This window comes from Miniopterus natalensis, chromosome 1 (assembly GCF_054644295.1).
Source record: "Miniopterus natalensis isolate mMinNat1 chromosome 1, mMinNat1.hap1, whole genome shotgun sequence".
In the NCBI taxonomy this organism is placed as follows: domain Eukaryota; kingdom Metazoa; phylum Chordata; class Mammalia; order Chiroptera; family Miniopteridae; genus Miniopterus; species Miniopterus natalensis.
In genome coordinates this window covers 100,216,136-100,236,925 of record NC_142081.1, presented here as the reverse complement: position 1 = coordinate 100,236,925, position 20,790 = coordinate 100,216,136, and the positions used below count along the sequence as shown (strand labels likewise).

At 35.1% G+C, this 20,790-nt stretch overlaps 1 protein-coding gene across 4 annotated transcripts in view; it reads right to left on the bottom strand.

Annotated features, from left to right (window-relative positions):
* Positions 1 to 20,790, bottom strand: part of MYO9A (myosin IXA) — a 272,449-nt gene that overhangs the window by 109,904 nt on the left and 141,755 nt on the right. For all 4 annotated transcript variants that reach the window (XM_016201287.2, XM_016201296.2, XM_016201314.2 and 1 more), the window contains 2 exons: positions 18,629 to 18,748; positions 7,666 to 7,741 (listed from right to left, as the gene is read on the bottom strand). In XM_016201287.2, the coding sequence (XP_016056773.2) occupies positions 7,666 to 7,741; positions 18,629 to 18,748 (196 nt within the window). The remainder of the gene's footprint in view (positions 1 to 7,665; positions 7,742 to 18,628; positions 18,749 to 20,790) is intronic.

The following is a 20,790-nucleotide window of genomic DNA, read 5'->3' as shown; positions in this document are numbered from 1 at the left end:
GTGAGGACTAACAACAAAAAAACTATAAATTGGGAGAATATATTTGTAACATGTTCCTTAAGTGGGATCAGTACATAAGATTTATTTTAAAAATTGTTTTTTAAAATGGGCAAATAAAGAACAAGCATTTTAAGAAAATTTATAAATGGCCATAAAATATATAAAACTATGTTCAGAATCATTAATAAGCAAGAAAATGAAAAATGTAACTACAATAAGATACCATTTTATAACTTCTAGATTGTCAAAAGTCAAGTCTGACAATAAATTATGCTGACAAGAAATGAAGCAAAGGGAATTTGCTTCTGTTAGCGTACACTATTAGTGTACATTGGTACAACTACCTTGGAAAACAATTTGGAATTATCTTGTAAAACATGCATATATCCTACTGAACTAGCAGTTCCATTACTAAGTACATATCTCCGAGATTTAATAATAGGTGAAGAAGAAGATTGGTATGAGCATATTTAAAGCAATACCACCAAATATCCACTGACAGGATAACAGACAAATCAATAGGTTATATTCACACCATGCTATTTTTTATTGTGATACAATATACATAACATAAAATTTACCATTTTAATACTTTTGTTTTTTAATCTTCACCTGAGGATATGTTGAGGGAGGGAGGGAGGGAGGGAGGGAGGGAGGGAGGGAGGGAGGGAGGGAGGGAGGGAGGGAGGGAGGGAGGGATCTGTTGCATCCAGTAAGCTCCCCGGCCAGAGATCAAACCCGCAACCTAGGTATGTGTCCTGACCAGGAATCAAACCCAATACCTTTTGTTGTACAGGATGATGCTCCAAACATCTGAGCCACCTGACCAGAGGTGTGATGAGAACTTTTAAGATCTACTCTTAGCAATTTTTAAATATTAAATACAGTATTACTAACTATAGTCACCAGGCTGTACATTACATTTCCATGACTTCCTTATTTTATAATGGGAAGATTGTATATTTTGACCACCTTTCACCAATTTTGTCAATCCCCTACCCCCTGCCTCTGGCAACCACCAATCTATTCTCTGTCCATTTAAGCCATTTTAAATGTGCAATACAGTGGCGCTGAACACATTCACATTGTTATAAAACAGTCACCACCTTCTATCTTCAGAATTTGTCATCACCCTAAATTGAAGCTCTGTAAAACAATTAACTCCCTACTCTCCCAAGAGCATGAATCCCTTTTGTAATGTATATATAATTTACCTTTATTGTTGAAATATTACAGGTGTCCCCTTTTCCCCCCATTAATCCCTTCCACCCACCACCAACTCCTTGCCCCAGGCCTTCACCACACTATTGTCTGTGTCCATGGGTTATGTATATATGCATATAAATTCTTTGGTTAATCTCTCCCCACCCACCCCCAACCTTCCAAGATTCGTCAGTCTGTTCCATGCTTCTATGTCACTGAATCTATTTTGTTCATCAGTTTATTAAGTTCTTTAGATTCCACATATAAGTGAGATCATGTGATATTTGTCTTTCTTTTCCTGGTTTATTTAGCTTAGCATAATATTCTCCAGGTCCATTCAGACTGCCCCAAAGGGTATGAGATCATTCTTTACAGCTGCATAGTATTCCATGGTGTAGATGTCCCACAGCTTTTCTATCCACTCATCTACTGATGGGCACTTGAGCTGTTTTCAGATCTTAGTTATTGTAAATAGTGCTGCTGTGAACACTGGGGTGCATATGGTCTTTCTGATCAGTGTTTCAGAATTCTTAGTATATATACCTAGAAGTGGAATCACTGGGTCAAAAGGCAGTTCCATTTTTAATTTTTTGAGGAACCTCCATACTGTTTTCCATAGTTGGCTGCCCCAGTCTGCATTCCCACCAGCAGTGTACCAGGGTTCCCCTTTCTCCACATCTTTGCTAGCACAAGTCGTTTGTTGATTTGTTGATGGCAGCCATTCTGACAAGTGTGAAGTGATACCTCATCGTGGTTTTAATTTGCATCTCTCTGATGATTAGCGACACTGAGCATTTTTTCATATGTCTCTTGGCCATCTGTATTTCCTCTTTGGAGAAGTGTCTATTCGGGTCCTTTGCCTATTTTTTAATTGGATTGTCTTCCTCTTGTTGAGTTGTATGAGTTCTTTGTACACTTTGTCAAATGTATCCCTTTATCAGATGTATCCTTGGCAAATATGTTCTCCCATACAGTGGGGTTCCTTTTTTAATACTCTTTTTTTTATAGTAAAATGTACATAGCATAAAATTTCCCATTTTAAACCATTTATAAGTGTACAATTCAGTAGCATTAAGTACATTTACTATGGTGCAACCATCACCGCTATCCATCTCCTGAACTTATAGCAATACTGAAACTTTGTACCCATTCAATAATAACTCCCCATCCCCCCAGTATCAATAATATTATACAGATTAAGAAGATAAGCTTGGCAAATACCAAAGTTCTGGTGACTCCCCAACCAGTTCTCTTCCTCCTACATGATATGGGAAGGCCTAAGGCAAAACAGAAAAGTTTTACTGGTATTTTACACATTAAGTGACAGGAAGAGTCCCAGCATTAGAATGGCAGGCTCAGTGGTAAATTAGAAGACTGGAAGTAAAAGAAAACAAAAATTGGCTGTGCCACAAAAAGAGAGGACAATAAATGGAATGCTAGGGAGAACACAGAACCTCTGTGTGCATTTAGAAGTCTTTGTACCAGTTGGTTGTTTTGACAAATAATTTGACATAGGTCTTTGTTTTAGATTTTCCAGAGTTAGGTATTTCAGTCTCCCTTAGCACACTGCTGCTACGATTGATGGAACACACAATGTCTTTGTGTATATATACTTATTCCTCATACATATTAGATCAGTTACATATTTCTTGCATACATATAAAAATTATTTGCACATAGTAGAGAAGATCCAATATACACTTCTCATAAACTCTAAATCCTCATGAAATAAGGTGAGAGGCACAGATTCTCTCTTAACTTTCCTTCTTAATACAGGTTCACATCAATGTATACCCACCACCACCACCCATTCCAAGCTATCATCTCTTGCCCGGAACAACTAATCTCCCTGTATCCAATCTATTGCCTCTACAAATCATTCTCCATAAATCAGGCAGAGAGATTCTTCTGAAATGTCAGTCCCTGCTTAAAAGCATTAAGTAACTTCTAATGATAACTGCCCTACATGAATCAGCCTATCACCTTTTTTCTTTCTGGAATCAACTCTCAACACTTCTCTCTTCACACTCACATTCTTTTAATTCTTTATTTGTATAATTCTCTCCTTCTCTCCCTCTCTCCCTCCATCCCTCCGCGCCCCCCCCCCCCCACACACACTGCTTTTTTGTCCCTGGACCTTCATACAGGTTGCTCCTCTGCCTACATCACTGCACTCTTCATAGGGCTTACTCTTACTCTTCTCTTGGATAACAGTTTAAAAGATTCTTTTTCTGAAAAATCTTTCTGATACATCTACCCCCACATCTAATTCTTTAAAAACACCATCAACATAAAAAATTAAGCAGTCCTTTTATGTGTTCCATAGCATCCTATATTTCTTCAATCATATCACTTATCAACCTATCTTACAAAATAAATTCTGATGACACACTCTTGTTTCTGTCTAGTTTCCACCACATGACTTGGCACTAAGTACTTGTCAAATAAATAAATTATCTGCCAGAACTGCAAGTTTTGTCTGTCTTAATTTATCTGTTTAGTAATGGATGTAACATGCAAATTATGCCCCAGTAAAAACAGCCATTAATTTTTATAACATATAAAGGACCAACAAACTATGTAAAAACACAAAAAAGACTTTGTGTTTGAAATGGCTATACAATACTTAAGATTTTAAATTTATAGTAAAGTATAATAATTTGCTATTATTATGATTTACTAATTACATACACCTACTTACATTAATATCCAAGTTTTACATTTTCCTAGAAAATATGGTAAACAAAATATATACTAAGACATGAAGAAATTCATGAGATATATCTAGCTATAGTGTAAAAACTTCACTCCAAGCTATTTTATGTGACATCAAGTTGTATCGATTCTAAGAGAACCTTGAAATCCACTCATCTTTATAAACGTTAAATATGATCATTTCTAAAACAATGGTAGTAATAAAGAATTTGACTTTTTTATCAAAATTTTTTCAGAAGTACTTTCATTCTCATTGTTGTATTTTATAATAGAATATTTCAGATGATAGACATTTGCCCAGAACAAGAGGAAAAATTGAATTTAAACAGCAATAACACTTTACACAGTGAGTTTTCACCTGTACTAACAACAGGCCTGACCAGTGTGGCTCAGTGGTTGAGCATCATCCCATGTACCAAGAGGTCGCTGGTTTGATTCTTGGTCAGGGCACATGATGGGGTTTTGGGCTCGATCCCCAGTAGGGGGCATGCAGGAGGCAGCCGACTGATGTTTCTTTTTCATCGATGTTTCTCTCTCTCCTTCTCCCTCTCCCTTCCCTTCTCTCTAAAAATCAATAAAACATTTTTTTTTAATTTTTAAAAAGAACAGAAATCAGGATGCACAACATGCTACACAGTTAACTTTTAGAGGAAAAGTTTATCTTAGTCCTCAAATATGTGGATATCAATATAGTACAAAGTCCTAAAGATTGGTGCCATAACCCAAGAGTTTTAATGAAACTTATTCTTATTCATTAATGCCTAAAGATTAGCATGATAGTAAAATAGATACCATTTAATTATAAAACCTACCATACACTTCTATAATGCACAAAATGCATTATGTATTTGTTGACAATAAATTCTGATACACACTCTTGTTTCCTCCTAGATAACAAGTTTCCAAAGGCATTTTTTCCCCCATATAGGATGGTATATTTTAGTCTTCACACATTCTGCTCTACAACTATTCACTTACAAGAGCTTTTTCCACCCAGTAATATATGTGTCCTTGGCTACTAATGCAATCTTTTTTTTTTCCTTTTTTTTTTTAAAAAATATGTCTTTATTGATTTCAGAGAGAGGAAGGGAAAGGAAGAGAGAAAGATAGAAACATCAATGATGAGTTGTCATTGATCAGCTGCATCCTGCATGCCCCCTACTGGGGATCGAGTCCACAACTGGGGCATGTGCCCTGACCGGGAATTGAACTGCAATCTCCTGGAACCTAGGCCAATGCTCAACCACTGAGCCACGCCCCGCCGGGGACTAATGCAGTCTTCTTATTCATAATAAAGGTCAGTACAGCAGCCTCTATAGTACATTTACCATCTCTGCTGTATGATATGTAACCATAGGCTCTGTACTTTTTCTCAAATCATATTTTCATATAATGACATTTGTTTCCAGTTTATACTTTCTTACCAAAAATAACAACTGCCCTCTCAACATTAATGAAAGTTTTCTCTCTCACTTAAGGGATACTGTACTAACTAAAAACAGTTTTACTATTTGCATTTCACTGTTTTTATACAGAATACATCAACTCTTAGGCTTAGATCACCACCAAATTGGACATTTCACTCTTTTATCATTTAAGAGTAACTTATTAGGAGAATTACATAGGGAAGATCCAAAAGACTCCACCTAATAGACATAAGCTAATGATTTTATGGCTGATCTTATTTTATAACTATCTAATACCCTGTCCTCTTCCTCATCTCACCTATTTTCTCTAAAATATGTATAAAATAAATTCATCAACACAGTAAATACAATCTGAAAGAATCTTCTTGTTAAGGCTGCTAGCTGGCCTTTTCCTGATAACATTACTTCAAAGCCACATATATCTTTCTTTGTTCTATACAAAAGAATCAAGCTGATTTGATCAAGTTCCCTGTGAAGGGTCTCATATGAATTTATATACACAATCAATCTTAAACCAAAATATCAGACTATCCCAACTGATATATAAAAAACAGAAGCCCATATAGAATTTAAAGTATAAAGAAATGCACGCTAGTAATTAAGAGTTATAACCATCAAATTGCTTTGGGAAGTGGGGTAAGTCATAGCATCCTTTTTTTTAAATCCAAATCAAGGAAACAGGTTCCTTAACTCAGGGATCTCTAATGACCAGGGTTAGAATACAGGCACATCTCATTTTATTGTACTTCATTTTACTATACTTCGCAGATATTGCATTTTTTACAAATTAAAGGTTAGTCCTCCCACCAGCAAAAATATTATAATTTGCTAAAGGCTGAGATAATGGTTAGCATGTGTTAGAAATAAAATAATTTTAAATTAAGGTATGTACATCATTTTTTCAGACATAATGCTACTGCACACTTAACAGACTCAGCATAGTGCATACATAACTTTTATATGCACTGGGAAACCAAAAAAATTCATGTGACTCACTCTATTGCAATATTCGCTTTATTGTGGTGGTCTGGAACCAACCCCAAAAGGTATGCCTGTACTGTCAATAGACTGAATTGAAGGTACACAGGTCACCAGATTAATGATCTAATTTGTTCTTGAGTGAAATTAAACATGAAAATATAGTGGTGAATCTCATCATTAGTCAAGTATCACTATTAAGAAAACAAAATGCATACGCTGTAAAGATAGCAAGTCATCCAATTTTTTGGCATTTAAGATAAATATAGTTGAGATTGGATACTTGGTCTGTGACAGTTCTTGCATGTGAGACTAGTGAACCTAGACTTCTTTTAACAAGCAACAAAGAGTTATAAAAAAGTTATTGAGCAGAGAAGTGACAATACACATTAGAAAAATATAGTAATGCAAAATGGAAAAATGCTCAATAAAGTTATACCTTAACTTTAATGACAGACCATCCTCATTACCAAGGTACTAAGAAGCTCAATTCACTTGATGATGTTTGAAATGTAGAAAGCAGACTCTAGACACTAAATAATGTTCTTTTGCTCATATAAAGTACAATCTTTATAAAACAGTGTGTATAAAGAACAAAGTAACTTTATTTACAAACTGAGAAAATTATTTATACTTGTTATTTTCAAAATTTACTCAAGAATTCTTCATTAAAAATGGTTAAAAATTCAAAATAGATCCAGAGACATAGAAGCATGGAACGGACTGACAAATCTCAGAGGGAGTAGGTGGGGAGAGATTAAATAAAAGAACTTACATGCGTACATGCATAACCCACGGACATAGACAACAGTATGGGGAAGGCCTAGGGGTGGGGTCAGATGTGGGGTGGAAGGGGACATCTGTAATACTTTCAACAATAAGGATAAATTTTTTTTAAATGGTTAAAAATTAAGCTCTGATTATTACACTCAGCAAGAAAAGGTATTCAATGGTTTGACGTAAATCAAACTACTCAATTATTACTTACCAATAAGATTTCTCCACAGACAACAGCAGAATAACCCTTGAACTTTGCAAAAGATATAAAATGCAAGAAGGATCCCAGAAATGAAAACATATTTGGTCATTTTAAATTATTCTGGGAAAACTTGTTATTAATTGTACAATCACCTAACCAGAGGCACTCTTAGATAATTTAGTCCTAATAGTTTTGTTAACTCTAACCTTATTAACTTACCACATCATTTATAAAAGATTTTTAAGAAATATAAAGCAAACTAGGCCTGATTTTCTTTACATTTTTTAAAGCCACAAAAGTATTAATAAGAATTTTAGTTATTTCTTCTATACTTCCTTGAAAACATAAACGAAACATACTTACTGTTGGTTTTTTTCATTTAATGTATTCATGCCCTGGAGATCAGAAAGAGGTGTTCTGGGATTTTTCCGGGTTATACCTAGCATATAAAAAGGAAAAGTTTTTAAATAAGTGCTAAGAAAAACTAAACATAAAATAATATTTCCAAGGACAAATGAAATTAATGTACTTTGATAGTAAATATTTGCTAACCGTGTCAGAAATAGCTAAATAATAATATGAAGCAAGTCCCATGGCTGTTACTTACAAATCTGACTTAATCAACAATGAACCCAATTAGGGAATTTAATAATAAATTCTTCTATTTCTTCTCTCATTTAAACATGATTAGGAAATACAAGAGTAACTGGGCCAAAGGTCTAAAAGTATAATTACTTATGTTAACATTCAAAATATTCCTAATGATTCCTTTGTATCATTTTTCAGCAATAAGCATATTGCTGACATGGACTATAGATTTTAAAGATCAATTAATCTTACATATAAAAACACTGAGAATCAAAGATGACAAATTGCTTCCTTAAGGATTATCAGTATTTTTAAGTTTTCATTTTTCTCAAATCATGCAATAAACATTGAAGTTCTATAAGCATATGGGTATTAATTTTCATAATATACACACACAAAGACATTTACAATAGGTAAGACACATTGAAAGGAAGAAGTGAAAGTTTCTCTATTCAAGATAACAACCTTATATGTAGAAAATCCTAAGTAATCCACAAAAAACTATTAGGACTAATAAATGAGTTCAGTAAAATTACAAAATATAAGATCAATATTCAAAAATTAATTGTATTTCTATATAATAGCAATAAACAATCAGAAAATGAAATTAAGAAAACAATTCCATTAATAACATCAATATAAAAGAAATAAATTTAACAAAAAAGTATAAAATGTTTATACCAAAAACAACAAACATCATTAAAAGAAATTTAATCTAAATAAATAGAATTCCATCCATGTTCATGAACTGGAAAACTTAACGTTAAGATGGCAATGCTTTCCAAATTGATCTATAGATCTATGCAATCTCTATTAAAATTTCATCTGCCTTTTTTTACAGAAATGAATATACTGATCCTATAATTAATATGTATATGCAAGAATAGCCAAAACAAAGTTGAAAAAGAAAAACATGGTTGGAGGACTCACACTTCCTGAATTTGAAACTTACTACAAAGAAATAGTAACTGAGACAATATGGTACCAGCATAACAATAAACAAATATATCAATGGAAAGAGACTGAGAATAGAGAAATAAACCTTTACATTTACAAAAAACTGAATTTTGACAAAGGTGCTAAGACAATTCAATGAAAAAGAATTTCATTTCTTCATTTCCTAAGTCATGGACACCAATTTCTCTGTGACAAATTATCATTGTCTATCGCTATATCCATTATTTTCTTCTGCATATTGAAACAATGATCTTAGGCCTTTCTCAGTATTAGTAATTCAGTTTTCAGCTCTTTCCTCTACTTCTCGAGCTCATACAGGTGTTGCTTTATACCTCTGCTTGTTTTAGTAGCTCAATACTATTTTCAATATCATATTGATATTTTATATCCTCAAATGTGTGCTACTGCTTTATTGGATTCATGTTCTTAAATTCTTCTATATTGTAGCCCGGCGGGCATGGCTCAGCGGTTGAGTGTCAACCTGGGATCCCGGCGATCGGGTTTCGATTCCCAGTCAGGGCACATACCCGGGTTGCGGGCTCGATCAATGACTTTCTCATCATGTTTCTATCTCTCCCTCTCCTTCTCCTTTCCTCTCTCTGAAATCAATAAAGATATATTTTTAAAAAATAAAAATAAAAAAATAAATTCTTCTATACTGTTAAGTGCTCACAGGGAACTTTCTTCCCTTTCTTGGGAATATTTTTCCTGCAAACAAAATAAGGTGTTTCTTTTAAGGTGGTTCTTTTATTCATATTATGACTTCCTTATTCCCCTCTGTTTAATGATTTTAATACCAATTATTAAATATTTTAAACATTAAAAAGGCATAAGGAATAATATACTGAACACTTGCAACTGATCACGCAGATTAGAAAATGAAGCCCAGTGCACCACTCTGATCCCATCCCAACAGCATCAGATCCCAACATTGATTACTTGTTGGAATTACCATAAAAGAACTTTAAACAGCTATCATAATGTTCAATGACTTAAAGTAGAAGATGATCTTATTGAGTTAACAGATAGGAAATCTCAGGAAAGAAATAGAAACTAAAATGGAACCAAATGGATATTCTGCAACTAAAAACTGAAATTTTGTGAAATGAAAAATTCATTCTATGCCCAGCCGGGTGTGGCTCAGAGGCTGAGCGTAGACTTAGGATCCAGAAGATCAGGGGTTCGATTCCCAGTCGGTGCACATGCCTGGGTTGCGGGCTGCAGCCGATCAATGACTCTCTCATCATTGATGTTTCTATCTCTCTCTTTTCCTCTCCCTTCCTCTCTCTGAAATCAATATAGTTTTTAAAAAAATAAAAAGAAAAAAAATTCATTCCATGAGTTTAAGAAAAGACTTGAAACAGCATAATGAACTTGAAATCAGAACAGAAATAGAAAAAAAATAAGTATGAGGAATATGAGACAATATCAAATATTCTGAGATCATGTAATTGGTATCTCAGAAGGAAAAGAAAAGTTGGAGCAGAAAAATTTTTTTGAAAAGTTATTGGCCAAAAACTTCCTAAATTTGATAAAAAACAATAAAGCACAGGTCCAAAAGGTGAAGCAAATCCCAAACAGATAAATATAAATATTTAGGGGCATCACAGTCAAATTACTGAAAATCAAAAGATAAAAAGGAAATCTTGAAGCAACCAGTGGAAAAAACAGGTGCGTTAGATATGAAAGAATAACAACAGGATGAATTTGAGTTTATCATCACAAATAATGTAGAGGGAAAAAACGGAACAACATCCTTAAAGTGGCAAAAGCTTGATAGTTCCTAATAATGTTAAATATGTCTACTTTATGGCACAGTAATTCCAATGGTAAGTTTTACCCAAAGAATGAAAATATATGTATACAAAATGACACAAATGAGAATGTCTGGATAGCTGGATCCCTCACGATAGCTCAAAACAGTACACAACCTTTATATCCACCAAGAAATGAATGATAAACACAAAGCTGTGCATACAACTGTGTATATGTGTGTATACACACAATGGAATAAAAGTCAGCAACAGATTACTGAGATATGAAACAACACAGACGAATATGTATAGCATTATGTTGAGTAACATCAGAACACTAAATATATACTGTATGATTCTATTTCTGTAAAATTTTTAGAAAAGGCAAAACTAATTTATATAGCAAAGGAAATGGTTTTTTTTTAATTATGGAAATCTTAACAAAAGTTGCCTAAAGGAGGTGGGAAAATATACAAGAGAGCATGAATAAGTTTTCTGATACAATTTGATTCCAATCCTATTTTTATCATTTTGTGTTCATGTTTTAGGTTTGTCTCTTATCTTTATAGCTAAATATTACTTTTTGTACCTAAAAAATCTTGTTTGGTTCATTTTAATTTATTGGTATTGCCCTGGCCAGATGGCTCAGTTGGTTAGACTGCCATCCCATACACCAAAAAGTTGCAGGTTCAATTCCGGGTCAGGGCACATATCTAGGTTGAGGGTTTGATCCCTAGTCAGGGCATATGTAGGAGGCAACTGATCGATGTTTCTCTCACATCAATGCTTCTCTCTCTCCCTAAAATCAATAAAAACATATCCTCTGGTGAGGATTAAAAAAAAACATTGTAAAAAAGTTAATTTTTATGTATAAGGGTCAAAATTCTCTTGTAATATAAAGATATCCAATTGTTCCAGTGCCATTTGTTTAAAAGATGATATACTTTACCCCACTGAATTATCTCAGCACCTTGTGGAAAATCAATTGACTATATATGTGTAGATCTACTCCTGGACTCTTTACTTGGTTCTATTGATCAGGTTCTATTAATCCTTACTTACACTGAGAACAATGTCATGATTATTTTAGTCTTGAAATCATATAGTGTAAGTTCTCCAGCTTTATTCTTTTTTAAAATTATTTTAGTCATTCTAGCTAGTCTGTATTTCTATATAAATTTTAGTTATCAGCTTATGAATTTCTACCAAAAAATCTGCTCTGATATTCATTGGGATCATGCATTTAATCTGCAGATCCATTCGGGAGAGAACTGACATCTCATAAAAACAAAAACATGTGCCAGGCGTGGCTCGGCAGTGAGCATCGACCTAGGATCTAGGAGGTTGTGGTTCGATTCCCAGTCAGGGCATATGCCTGGGTTGGGGGCTCGATCCCCAGTTGGGGGTGTGCAGGAGGCAGCCAATCAATTATGACTCTCCCATCATTGATGTTTCTATCTTTCTCTCCCTCTCCCTTCCTCTCTCTGAAATCAATAAAGATATATTGTTTTAAAAAGCACGTACCTATCTTCACCTATTTAGGTTTTACATTTCTCTCAGTTGTACAGTCTAATACATATTTCGTTAAGTTTACCCCTACGTAGTTCATGTTTTGGTATGTTATATTATTGTCCACTGCATATTAAATTGCTCTAACACCTAGCACTTTAAAACAACAAACAGTTATCATATCAGAGGAACAGATTTCAAGAGCTGCTTAGCCAGTTGGTTCTGAAAAGGTCTTTCATGAGGTTGTATTCAAGCTGTCAGCCAAGGCTGCAGTCATTTCAAGGCTGGGCTAGAACTAAAGGATCCACTTCTAAGGTAACTCATGTAGTTGGTGGCAAGCCTCAGTGCCTGCTAACTAGAGGGTTCAGTAGAATTTTTAATACGGCTACCTGCAAATGGCAGTTTGCTGCTCTTAGAGACAGTGAACAGAGAGACAACTAGGAAGAAATTACTTGGAAACTGCAGTCCTTCATAACAATTTCAGAAGTGACATATTATCACTTCTATGTCCTATAGGTCACATAGACCAACACTAGTAAAATGTGAGAGGAGATTACATAAAGTTGTAAATACCAGAAGATGAGGATAACTGGGGTTATCTAGGGAGCTGGCTGCTATAGATGTATAGATGGAATTTATAAATTTCACTTTCCAAGTGTTCATGGTTAGTATATTAGAATTTAATTTCATACATTTACCTGGTATCCTATGAGACTGTTAAATTCACTTTTTAGATCAAAGAGCATTTTTTAAACTCCTCAGCATTTTCTACATAGATGATTATGCTGTCTACACCTTCCTTTTCTATTTACCTTTTATTTCTTTTTCTTACTTTTAGTACATTGTTAAACTGAGTGGCAAAAGCAAACATCTTTGCCATGTTCTCAGTGTCAGGGAAGAAGTATTCAATCTTTCTCCATTAAGTATGAAGTCTGCTATAGGATTTTCATGTGTGGTCTTTATAAAGTTGAAAAAGTAGCCCTGGCTGGGTAGCTCAGTTGGTTGAGCATCCTCCTGTGTAGCTAAAGTTTGCAGGTTCGATCCTCAGTCAGAATGTGTGCGGGAGGCAACCAATTGATGTTTCTTTCTCTCCCTTTCTCTCTCTCTCCCCCTGACCCCCCTTCCTCTCTAAAAACAAAACATATCCACAGGTGAGGATCCAAAAAAAAAAGTTGCCCTTGCTGGTGGTTTCTCAGTGGTTAGAGCGTCAGCCTGTGCACCAAAGGGTCATGGGTTCAATTCCCAGCCAAGAGCAGGTACCTGGTTGCAGGTTTGAGTCCCAATCCCAGTATGGGCACGTGCAGGAGGCAACCAGTGAACTCCAATTTATCAATTTCTTTTCATGCTCTTATGTCCCATCAAAGAAATCTTTGCCTGTCCCAAGATTGCAAAGATTTTCTCTCAGGTTTTCTTCTACAAATTTAATAGTTTTACTCTTTATAAAGCCTCTCTAAAATCAAAACATATCCACAGGTGAGGATGCCAAAAAAAAAAAAAAAAGTTGCCCTTGCTGGTGGTTTCTCAGTGGTTAGATCACTGATGGTATTCTGACTTTATTTCTAATATAAAAATTTAAAGCTAGCAATTTTCTTCTAAGAACTTCTTTAGTTGCATTACACAAGATGCAATATGTTGTTTCCATTATCAGTCAGATTGAAATACTTTCATGTTTCTCTTATGAATTTTTCTTTAACTCATGAGTTATTTATACATGCTTATTTTGCAAATATGTAAGAATTTCTCAGATAACTTTCTGTTGTTAACTGTCCATTTTGGCAGACACCATACTTTAAATTTCAATCATTTGTGTAACCACACTAAACTAAAAGCTGAGGTCAGGGACATTAAAGTAGCCACTGTCAGCAAGGTGAGGGTCATTAGGAACAACAAGCTCACAAGCTGACTATTGCTGATCCTTCATCTTTTTCATCAACATCACCTTCTCCATTAACCCGAGGCTAGATTGAAGGTCAAAAGTAGGTTCAAACTGAATGAGGTTCTTCTATTCTATGCTCTTCCTCTTCCTCCTATCTTATGCCTTCTCCTTTCCATGGCTTCTGACCTTTTCAGAGGGGGGGCGGTATCTAATATTCCCAAGAACCCCAATTTCTCCCCACTCCTCTAATTTCCTCCCTGCCAAATCTCAGAGAATAATCACTGTATTGAGAAGGTAAGAGTACCAGAAATGAAGAAGAGGAGGAGGAAAAGCCACAATACCTTTTATGACTTAATCTCAAAGGTCAGAGTGTCACTTCTGCCACATTCCATGTGTTAGAAACAAGTCACTAAGTACAGCATATGCCCTTTGAAGGGAGGAGTATCAAAGAATTTGTGGACACATTTTAAACTGCCAGAACAATGTAATAATTTTTACCTTAAATAGCCATATATCTTTTTAAAAGAAATTAAGAAGAAAAAAAGAAAATATGTATAGTAATTTATTTTTATTTCTGATTTTGTTATTCCTTCCAATAATTCATGGACTGGCATACTAGAGTCCACGGGCCAAATCAAGCCCACTGCATATTTTTGCAAGGCCTACAAACTAAGGATGGCTTTTATATTTTTAAATGGTTGAAGAAAAAAAATCGATGGATGAATATTTTTGTGGCATGTGAAAATTATATGATATTCAAGTTTTACTGTGCATAATAAAGTTTCACTGGAACATAGCCAAGCCCACTTATTCATATATTGTCTACAGTTCCTTTCACAGCAGAGCTTAGTTGTTTCAACAGAAACAATATGACCTACATGTTAGATGGGCCTGATACAGAAACCCAGGTACAGAAACTAGAGTACAGAAACTCACCAGGGCAGAAAGCCCCAGATGCCTAGCAAGGGCCAAAACTGGGAAAACAAGAACCTGTCCCCAAGGTAAACTATCCTTAGACCCCCCTGAGCTAAAACCTCTGAGCTGAGTTCCTTCCTAAAGATAACATCTAGGCCTCAACTGTATTTCAGCTCTAGACCCAGATAAAAGCAGCAAAACCAGACAAGTGGCGCCTTAGCTGCCTCAGGCTACATTGACTAATGACCCCCTGCCCTGGAACCAACCAATCAGTAGAGCCCAGAAAGAGCACACCTGGAAAGCTGATGAATATTCTATTGAGACACTGCCCTGAAACCTCCCATAAGATTCCTTCTGCAAGAAAGAGATAAATACACTCAGGGCAAAGGACCCAGTACATGCTCCCCATTAGGGGAGCATGCCAGCATCATTTCCATCCCTCTGAGGGGATACCACAAAACTTGCAACCAGGAGAGCAATGGACAGCAGTAGCTTGTCCCAGGCTTACCCTTGAACCTGTCTCCCTCTCTATCTCTGACTTCTTAGTGAACCAAAGCAGCCCAGCCTAGGTTCTTCTGTTGCTTCTTCTATGCTCTTTCTTGTTTCACTGTCCCAAGTATATTTTTGCTGCCATCATGGACTCAATACCCTTTGGCTCAGTGCTGTGTAGCCCTTTCCTTTGGATACCCCCCATTCCCTTTTAATAAATTTAATTTTTCTTTATTCACCCGTCTGAGGTGGCTATTTAGCCTGCCCGCGCCACATTAACCTTTCACTACAAAGCCTAAAATGTTTACTATCTGTCCCTTTGCAGAAAAAGTTTACCAACCTCTACTCTATATACAAGTTATCATCTGGTGGTGTCATTTCCCTTTAGCCTAAAGAATTTTCATGACCATTTCTTATAGAATACATATTATGATGACCAATAGTCCTATATTTTGTTTATCTGAAAACATCTTTATTTCAGCTTCATTTTTGAAGGATGCTTTTGCTGTTAATTGGACACTGAAATAATAATTTGCAGCACCACTAGATTTCGTTATGTTCTTCTGACGACTATTGATTTTTCTTCTAATAGATAGCTAACTTTTCTTCTAACAGAGAGTTAACTTGTCTGGTCCCAAACTACAAATACAGAAAAATTTTGCCTAGAAGTTGTTTTGGTTTGGGGGTTTTGCTCTGTTATGCTTTTATTTTAATTATGATTTGGGGATATCTTTCAGTCTCCACTGCTTTCAATGGCAAGTGTTAATCATATCATTATTCCCCTATATTTAATGTCATATTTTCTCTTAGCTATTTTAAAGATTTTCTCTTTACCTTTGGCACTTAACAATTTGCCTATACTGTGCCTACCTGTGGTTTTATTTTGTATTTATTCTACTTAAAGGTCACTGATCTTCTTGGGTCTCTAAGCTAGTTGTTTATTAACCAAACATGAAAAGTTTTCAGCCATTATTTCTTCAAATATTTTTTGCCTCTTTCTCTCTCTCCTCTACTTATGGGATTCCAACTAAGGCAGTAAATATTCAGCTCTCCCCACACAGGAGCTATGCACAGATACAAAAAGTCCTCAGTCAAAAAAGCAGCAAATTTGCAAATCTCACCTATTGCAGTTGCATTTTTCAAAGGTTATTTCCTATTTGGTTTGCAGTGCTTTTTTGACAGGGCTCCTACAGTCCTTCTTTCCTGTATACTCACACCAGTCAGTCAGGTATGGTTGGCAGTATTCATATTCTAACTTTGGGTTTTAGCCCTTTGGCAGCTCTCTCAGTTCCAGGATTTTCCTCCTAAATTCCAAACTGCTTGCCAGTTCTCAACTTTGTCCTCTGACACCACAAGCCAGTATGGAGCTATGGGAGTTGGAAAGTACTTTATGCAAACAGCCACACATAGAATGACTCTCCTCTGTTTTCTGCTTCTTTTTGGTCTTCTTTGGTCTTGTAGCCTATGGGTCTTTTTCCAGTGCTTTCAAATAGTTATTTTTAAATTTTTTCAAGGTTCTATCATTGTTACCTGAGGGTTCATTCACCTCACCAATTCACCATTACCTAAAGCTGGTAGTACCCTGATTTTTTTAAAAAAACAACCTCCCAAACATGAATTTATAATTTTATATATATAATAAAATTTTAATTATTGGTAGTACTATAATAGAAAACAGAATAAACTACCTAAAATAATGAAAAAGCTCCAACTTCTACAAATGTAGAAATAAATTTGAATGTGAACACAGATAAATGTACAATTTCCTCATGCAGCGTATGCTGAAATTAGTGGCTTCCTATTCTGGACGTTATATTCCAAGCTGGAATACAATCAACCCTTGGAAGGTCAGGCTGAGAGACATAAAAATCAACAAAGCAAATAAGCTATTTGCAACTGCTTAAAAGTTAAAAGCAATTCATTTAAGCTCCCCAAAAGATCTACAGACTGTTAAACAATGTCCCATGGACCAAAACATTTTAAAAAGAAAGATGGATAAATGGAATAAGGACGTGTATACCTTTTAGAAAAAACAGCAATAATTATCAGTAACATATAAGGATGTCTTTTTTTTAATGAAATACTTACCTTTGTTCTTTTTAAAAATGAGAAAATATTTTAAATAATGTTTTTCAAAATGCATTACATATTTTCTTATACCAAGACAGCAAAAATAAAAAGAACTAAAGAAAAAACCCATAACATTTGCTTTTAAGAATTCAATTCATTGATAATTAGATACTAAAATTTCATGGAATTTCAATCACAAAACTGGGAAATTAGCCAAGTTTATCTGCAGTAAACTGTAGAAAGCTCAGAACAGAAAATGTAAGTAATTTAGGTCCATTATATGCAAATTTCTGAGTTACGCTTCAAGTATTCTGTAGTATCCCTTTATTCCCACTATTTTAATAGCCAAATAACTAGAATCCCACAACAGGCAAAAGAACCCATTTTTATGCAGAAGGAGTATAACAAATAGAAGAGGAGGAAATGGAGACCAAGGGCATCTTTTTACACCTATTTTATTTAAAAAAAGAACACCCACTATGATTCTGTCATAACATTATATCAAAACATTAATGTGGGTAGCTGTGCTCTAAACCAGACATAGGAAAGGAAAGTCCTCTCATAGGAGGACTGCAATCAAACTAAGTACTTTACCAATGATACACTAAAGCAACACTGCTGATGTTGAAATTCAACCATAAGCAAGCATAAAAATCAGCCGGAATTAGAAAGGGGCAGTGGAAACTTGTGGCAGTGTTGGATATATTAATCATCTTGATTGTGGTGATGATTTCACAGGTGCATATATATGTAAAAACTTACCAAATTCTATGCTTTTGTATGCAGTTTATTTTACCTCAATTAGATTTCAATAGGCTTTAAAAAAAAAAAAGTCAGCAGGAAAGAAAATCACTATTCATTTTTACCCATCACCCAGTTACTTTAAAGCCAAAAATGAAAATAAATTCAGAGTCTGTAACCAAGTGTAATTAACAACTCGAGAAGCATAGGCAAACAGACACTCAAATTAAAAGAACAGGTATATCAACTTTTCTAGGAGAAAAAAACTAAAGTTTCATCAAAAATATCCTGAGACCAAATGGTGGAAGGATTCTAGAGGTCACACTGCCTATATAATTTATGTCCCACCCTGGTGTAGAATGCTCCTGGTTTCCATTTCCAAATGGATATGTGATGACACAGAGTTTATCAGGATTGTCAGCCTTACTGTACTTCTCTTCCTTGCACCTCTGCAGAATCTCTAAGCTCCTCTGGTGGACTGGGTGTTGAAGAAAGCTAACACTATCCATACTTTTCAAAATTGCACATGGCGCTGTATCATCATGTCCTTAGGAGGCAAAAGAAAAACAAAAAATGGAGAAAAGAAAAAGACATTACATAAGCCCAAACCAATAGAGAATCAAGGATGATGCTGCCAACTATCTTAAGAGTATATAAAAATATATCAAGTGGTAGGAGTTAAAGGTGAATGATTTTTCCAATTTGAGGAAATTACACAACAATAACAGTAAAAAATAAAGGTCCCTTTTAGGTATTCAAAATATCCTTTTCAGTACTCAAAGTGTCATGAGTTAAAATTTTTCTAATTTAAAATACTGGGGAGATTTCTAAAACAATTGGTATGGTTTAGGCTTTTTTTTTTAATGGGCTCATTTTTATCAGGCCTGAAATATAATTGGCATATAGTTGGCAACACAATGCAAGAAACACTGATGAACCCCAAAGAGAAATTTACCCAAAACAAATTACCAAAAGTTAAACCATTCTGTCACAAATCTTGCAATTAACAACACTTGTAGAAATTCCAACAAGTGTGTCAATGTTGAAAGCGTAGGAAGAAAGCACCATAGAGCAGGAAAACCCAGCAGCACTTCTGTATTTATAAATCTAAAACTAAGCTGAAAAATCTGTACATCCCCACCAATTCTTGTAAAGTGAGACAAAATCAACTACTGGTGGGAAAGGGAAGAGAGAACTTTCAAGTAAGGACTAAAGTCCCGGATTAGTGCTACTGAAACAGTGAATCACTCAAGCAATAAGGGGGAGGGGTGGGAAGAGGGAGTTTCAGTACCATAAATATTAGTGTAAAGGGACTTAAAAGAGAATACAGGTTTTCTAGGTTTGAGGGGACTTAAGTATCATTTACTTAGAGAATATCTCTAGGCTTAGGACATTAAGTTCAAATTTATGCACATTGCCTTTAAAAAACAAAAGTGAATAGTTAACAGATAGAGGCAAATTAAAGAACTAAAGTTCCATTAGTGCATATTTACTGTACAATTAAGAATGAGATCTTATCTATGAATAGTTCTTAAAGAAGAACCTTTCATAAAAAGTTAAACAGAGGCAGAGTATTCAAAAAGGTTTGCAAAGCTTGGTTTAGTTTCTGTATCTAGAGAATAAGCATCTACACTTTAGCTAAGGAGATGGAATTTTATGATAGCCTAACACCAGATAATAGTACACATATAAATACCAGGCTTCTAAAAATAAAATGATTTTGAAAATTTTTTTCACATCCAATAATAAAAATATGTAAGCTAATAAAGCACTATCCCATTTACCAAACATGGAGAGCCCATAGTTGCAAATGTTCAATGTTTCAAAAAGAGATAACTATTGCCCTGGATGGTATGGCCCAGTTGGTTTGAGCGATGTCCTGTACAGGAAGGGTCATGGATTCAATTGCCAGTCAGGGCACATACCCAGGTTGCAGGTTTGATCCCCGGTCTGGGCATATATATATGGGAAGCAACTGATCGATGTTTCTCTCTCTCCCCCCTCCCTTCCTCTCTCTCAAATCAATTTAAAAAAAAAGAGAATAAGACAAGTATTACCAAAAGTTACACATTCTAATAATAAAAATGTTCTCTTCTCATTATTATCAATAATTTCCCCCTTGATGGGCTTGGAGAAAAAAATGCTTAGACTCAGACTATGCTGCTACTTACTTAGGACTTACCTGAACTAATTTTGTAAAGTCTGCATTCCTTGTCACATGTGACCATGGAAATCTCTGCTGTTAGTGTAGTGGTCAGCTAATGATTGCAGACATATTTTTACATGCCTGAAAACTAAATCTCTAGTCTTTGTTAAGGGTCACTGTGTATAATGTGTTGGGGCACACCTTCAACACTCAGCTAGGCCATTTACAACTCTGTCTTGTCCTTCACCTCCTGCTTGCAGTGTCTGAAGGTAATCCAGAGTTGAAAAATCAGGATCTTCTCAGGTCTTTCCTGAGCATGTGCACAGTGATAGGCATGTACAAAGCCCTATGCATGTACATGGCTAAGATTCCCATAAATATGTGGGAACTTTTCAAAGCTATTATGGAGACTTCATTTCCCAGCTTTTCCTTTTAAGAATTTT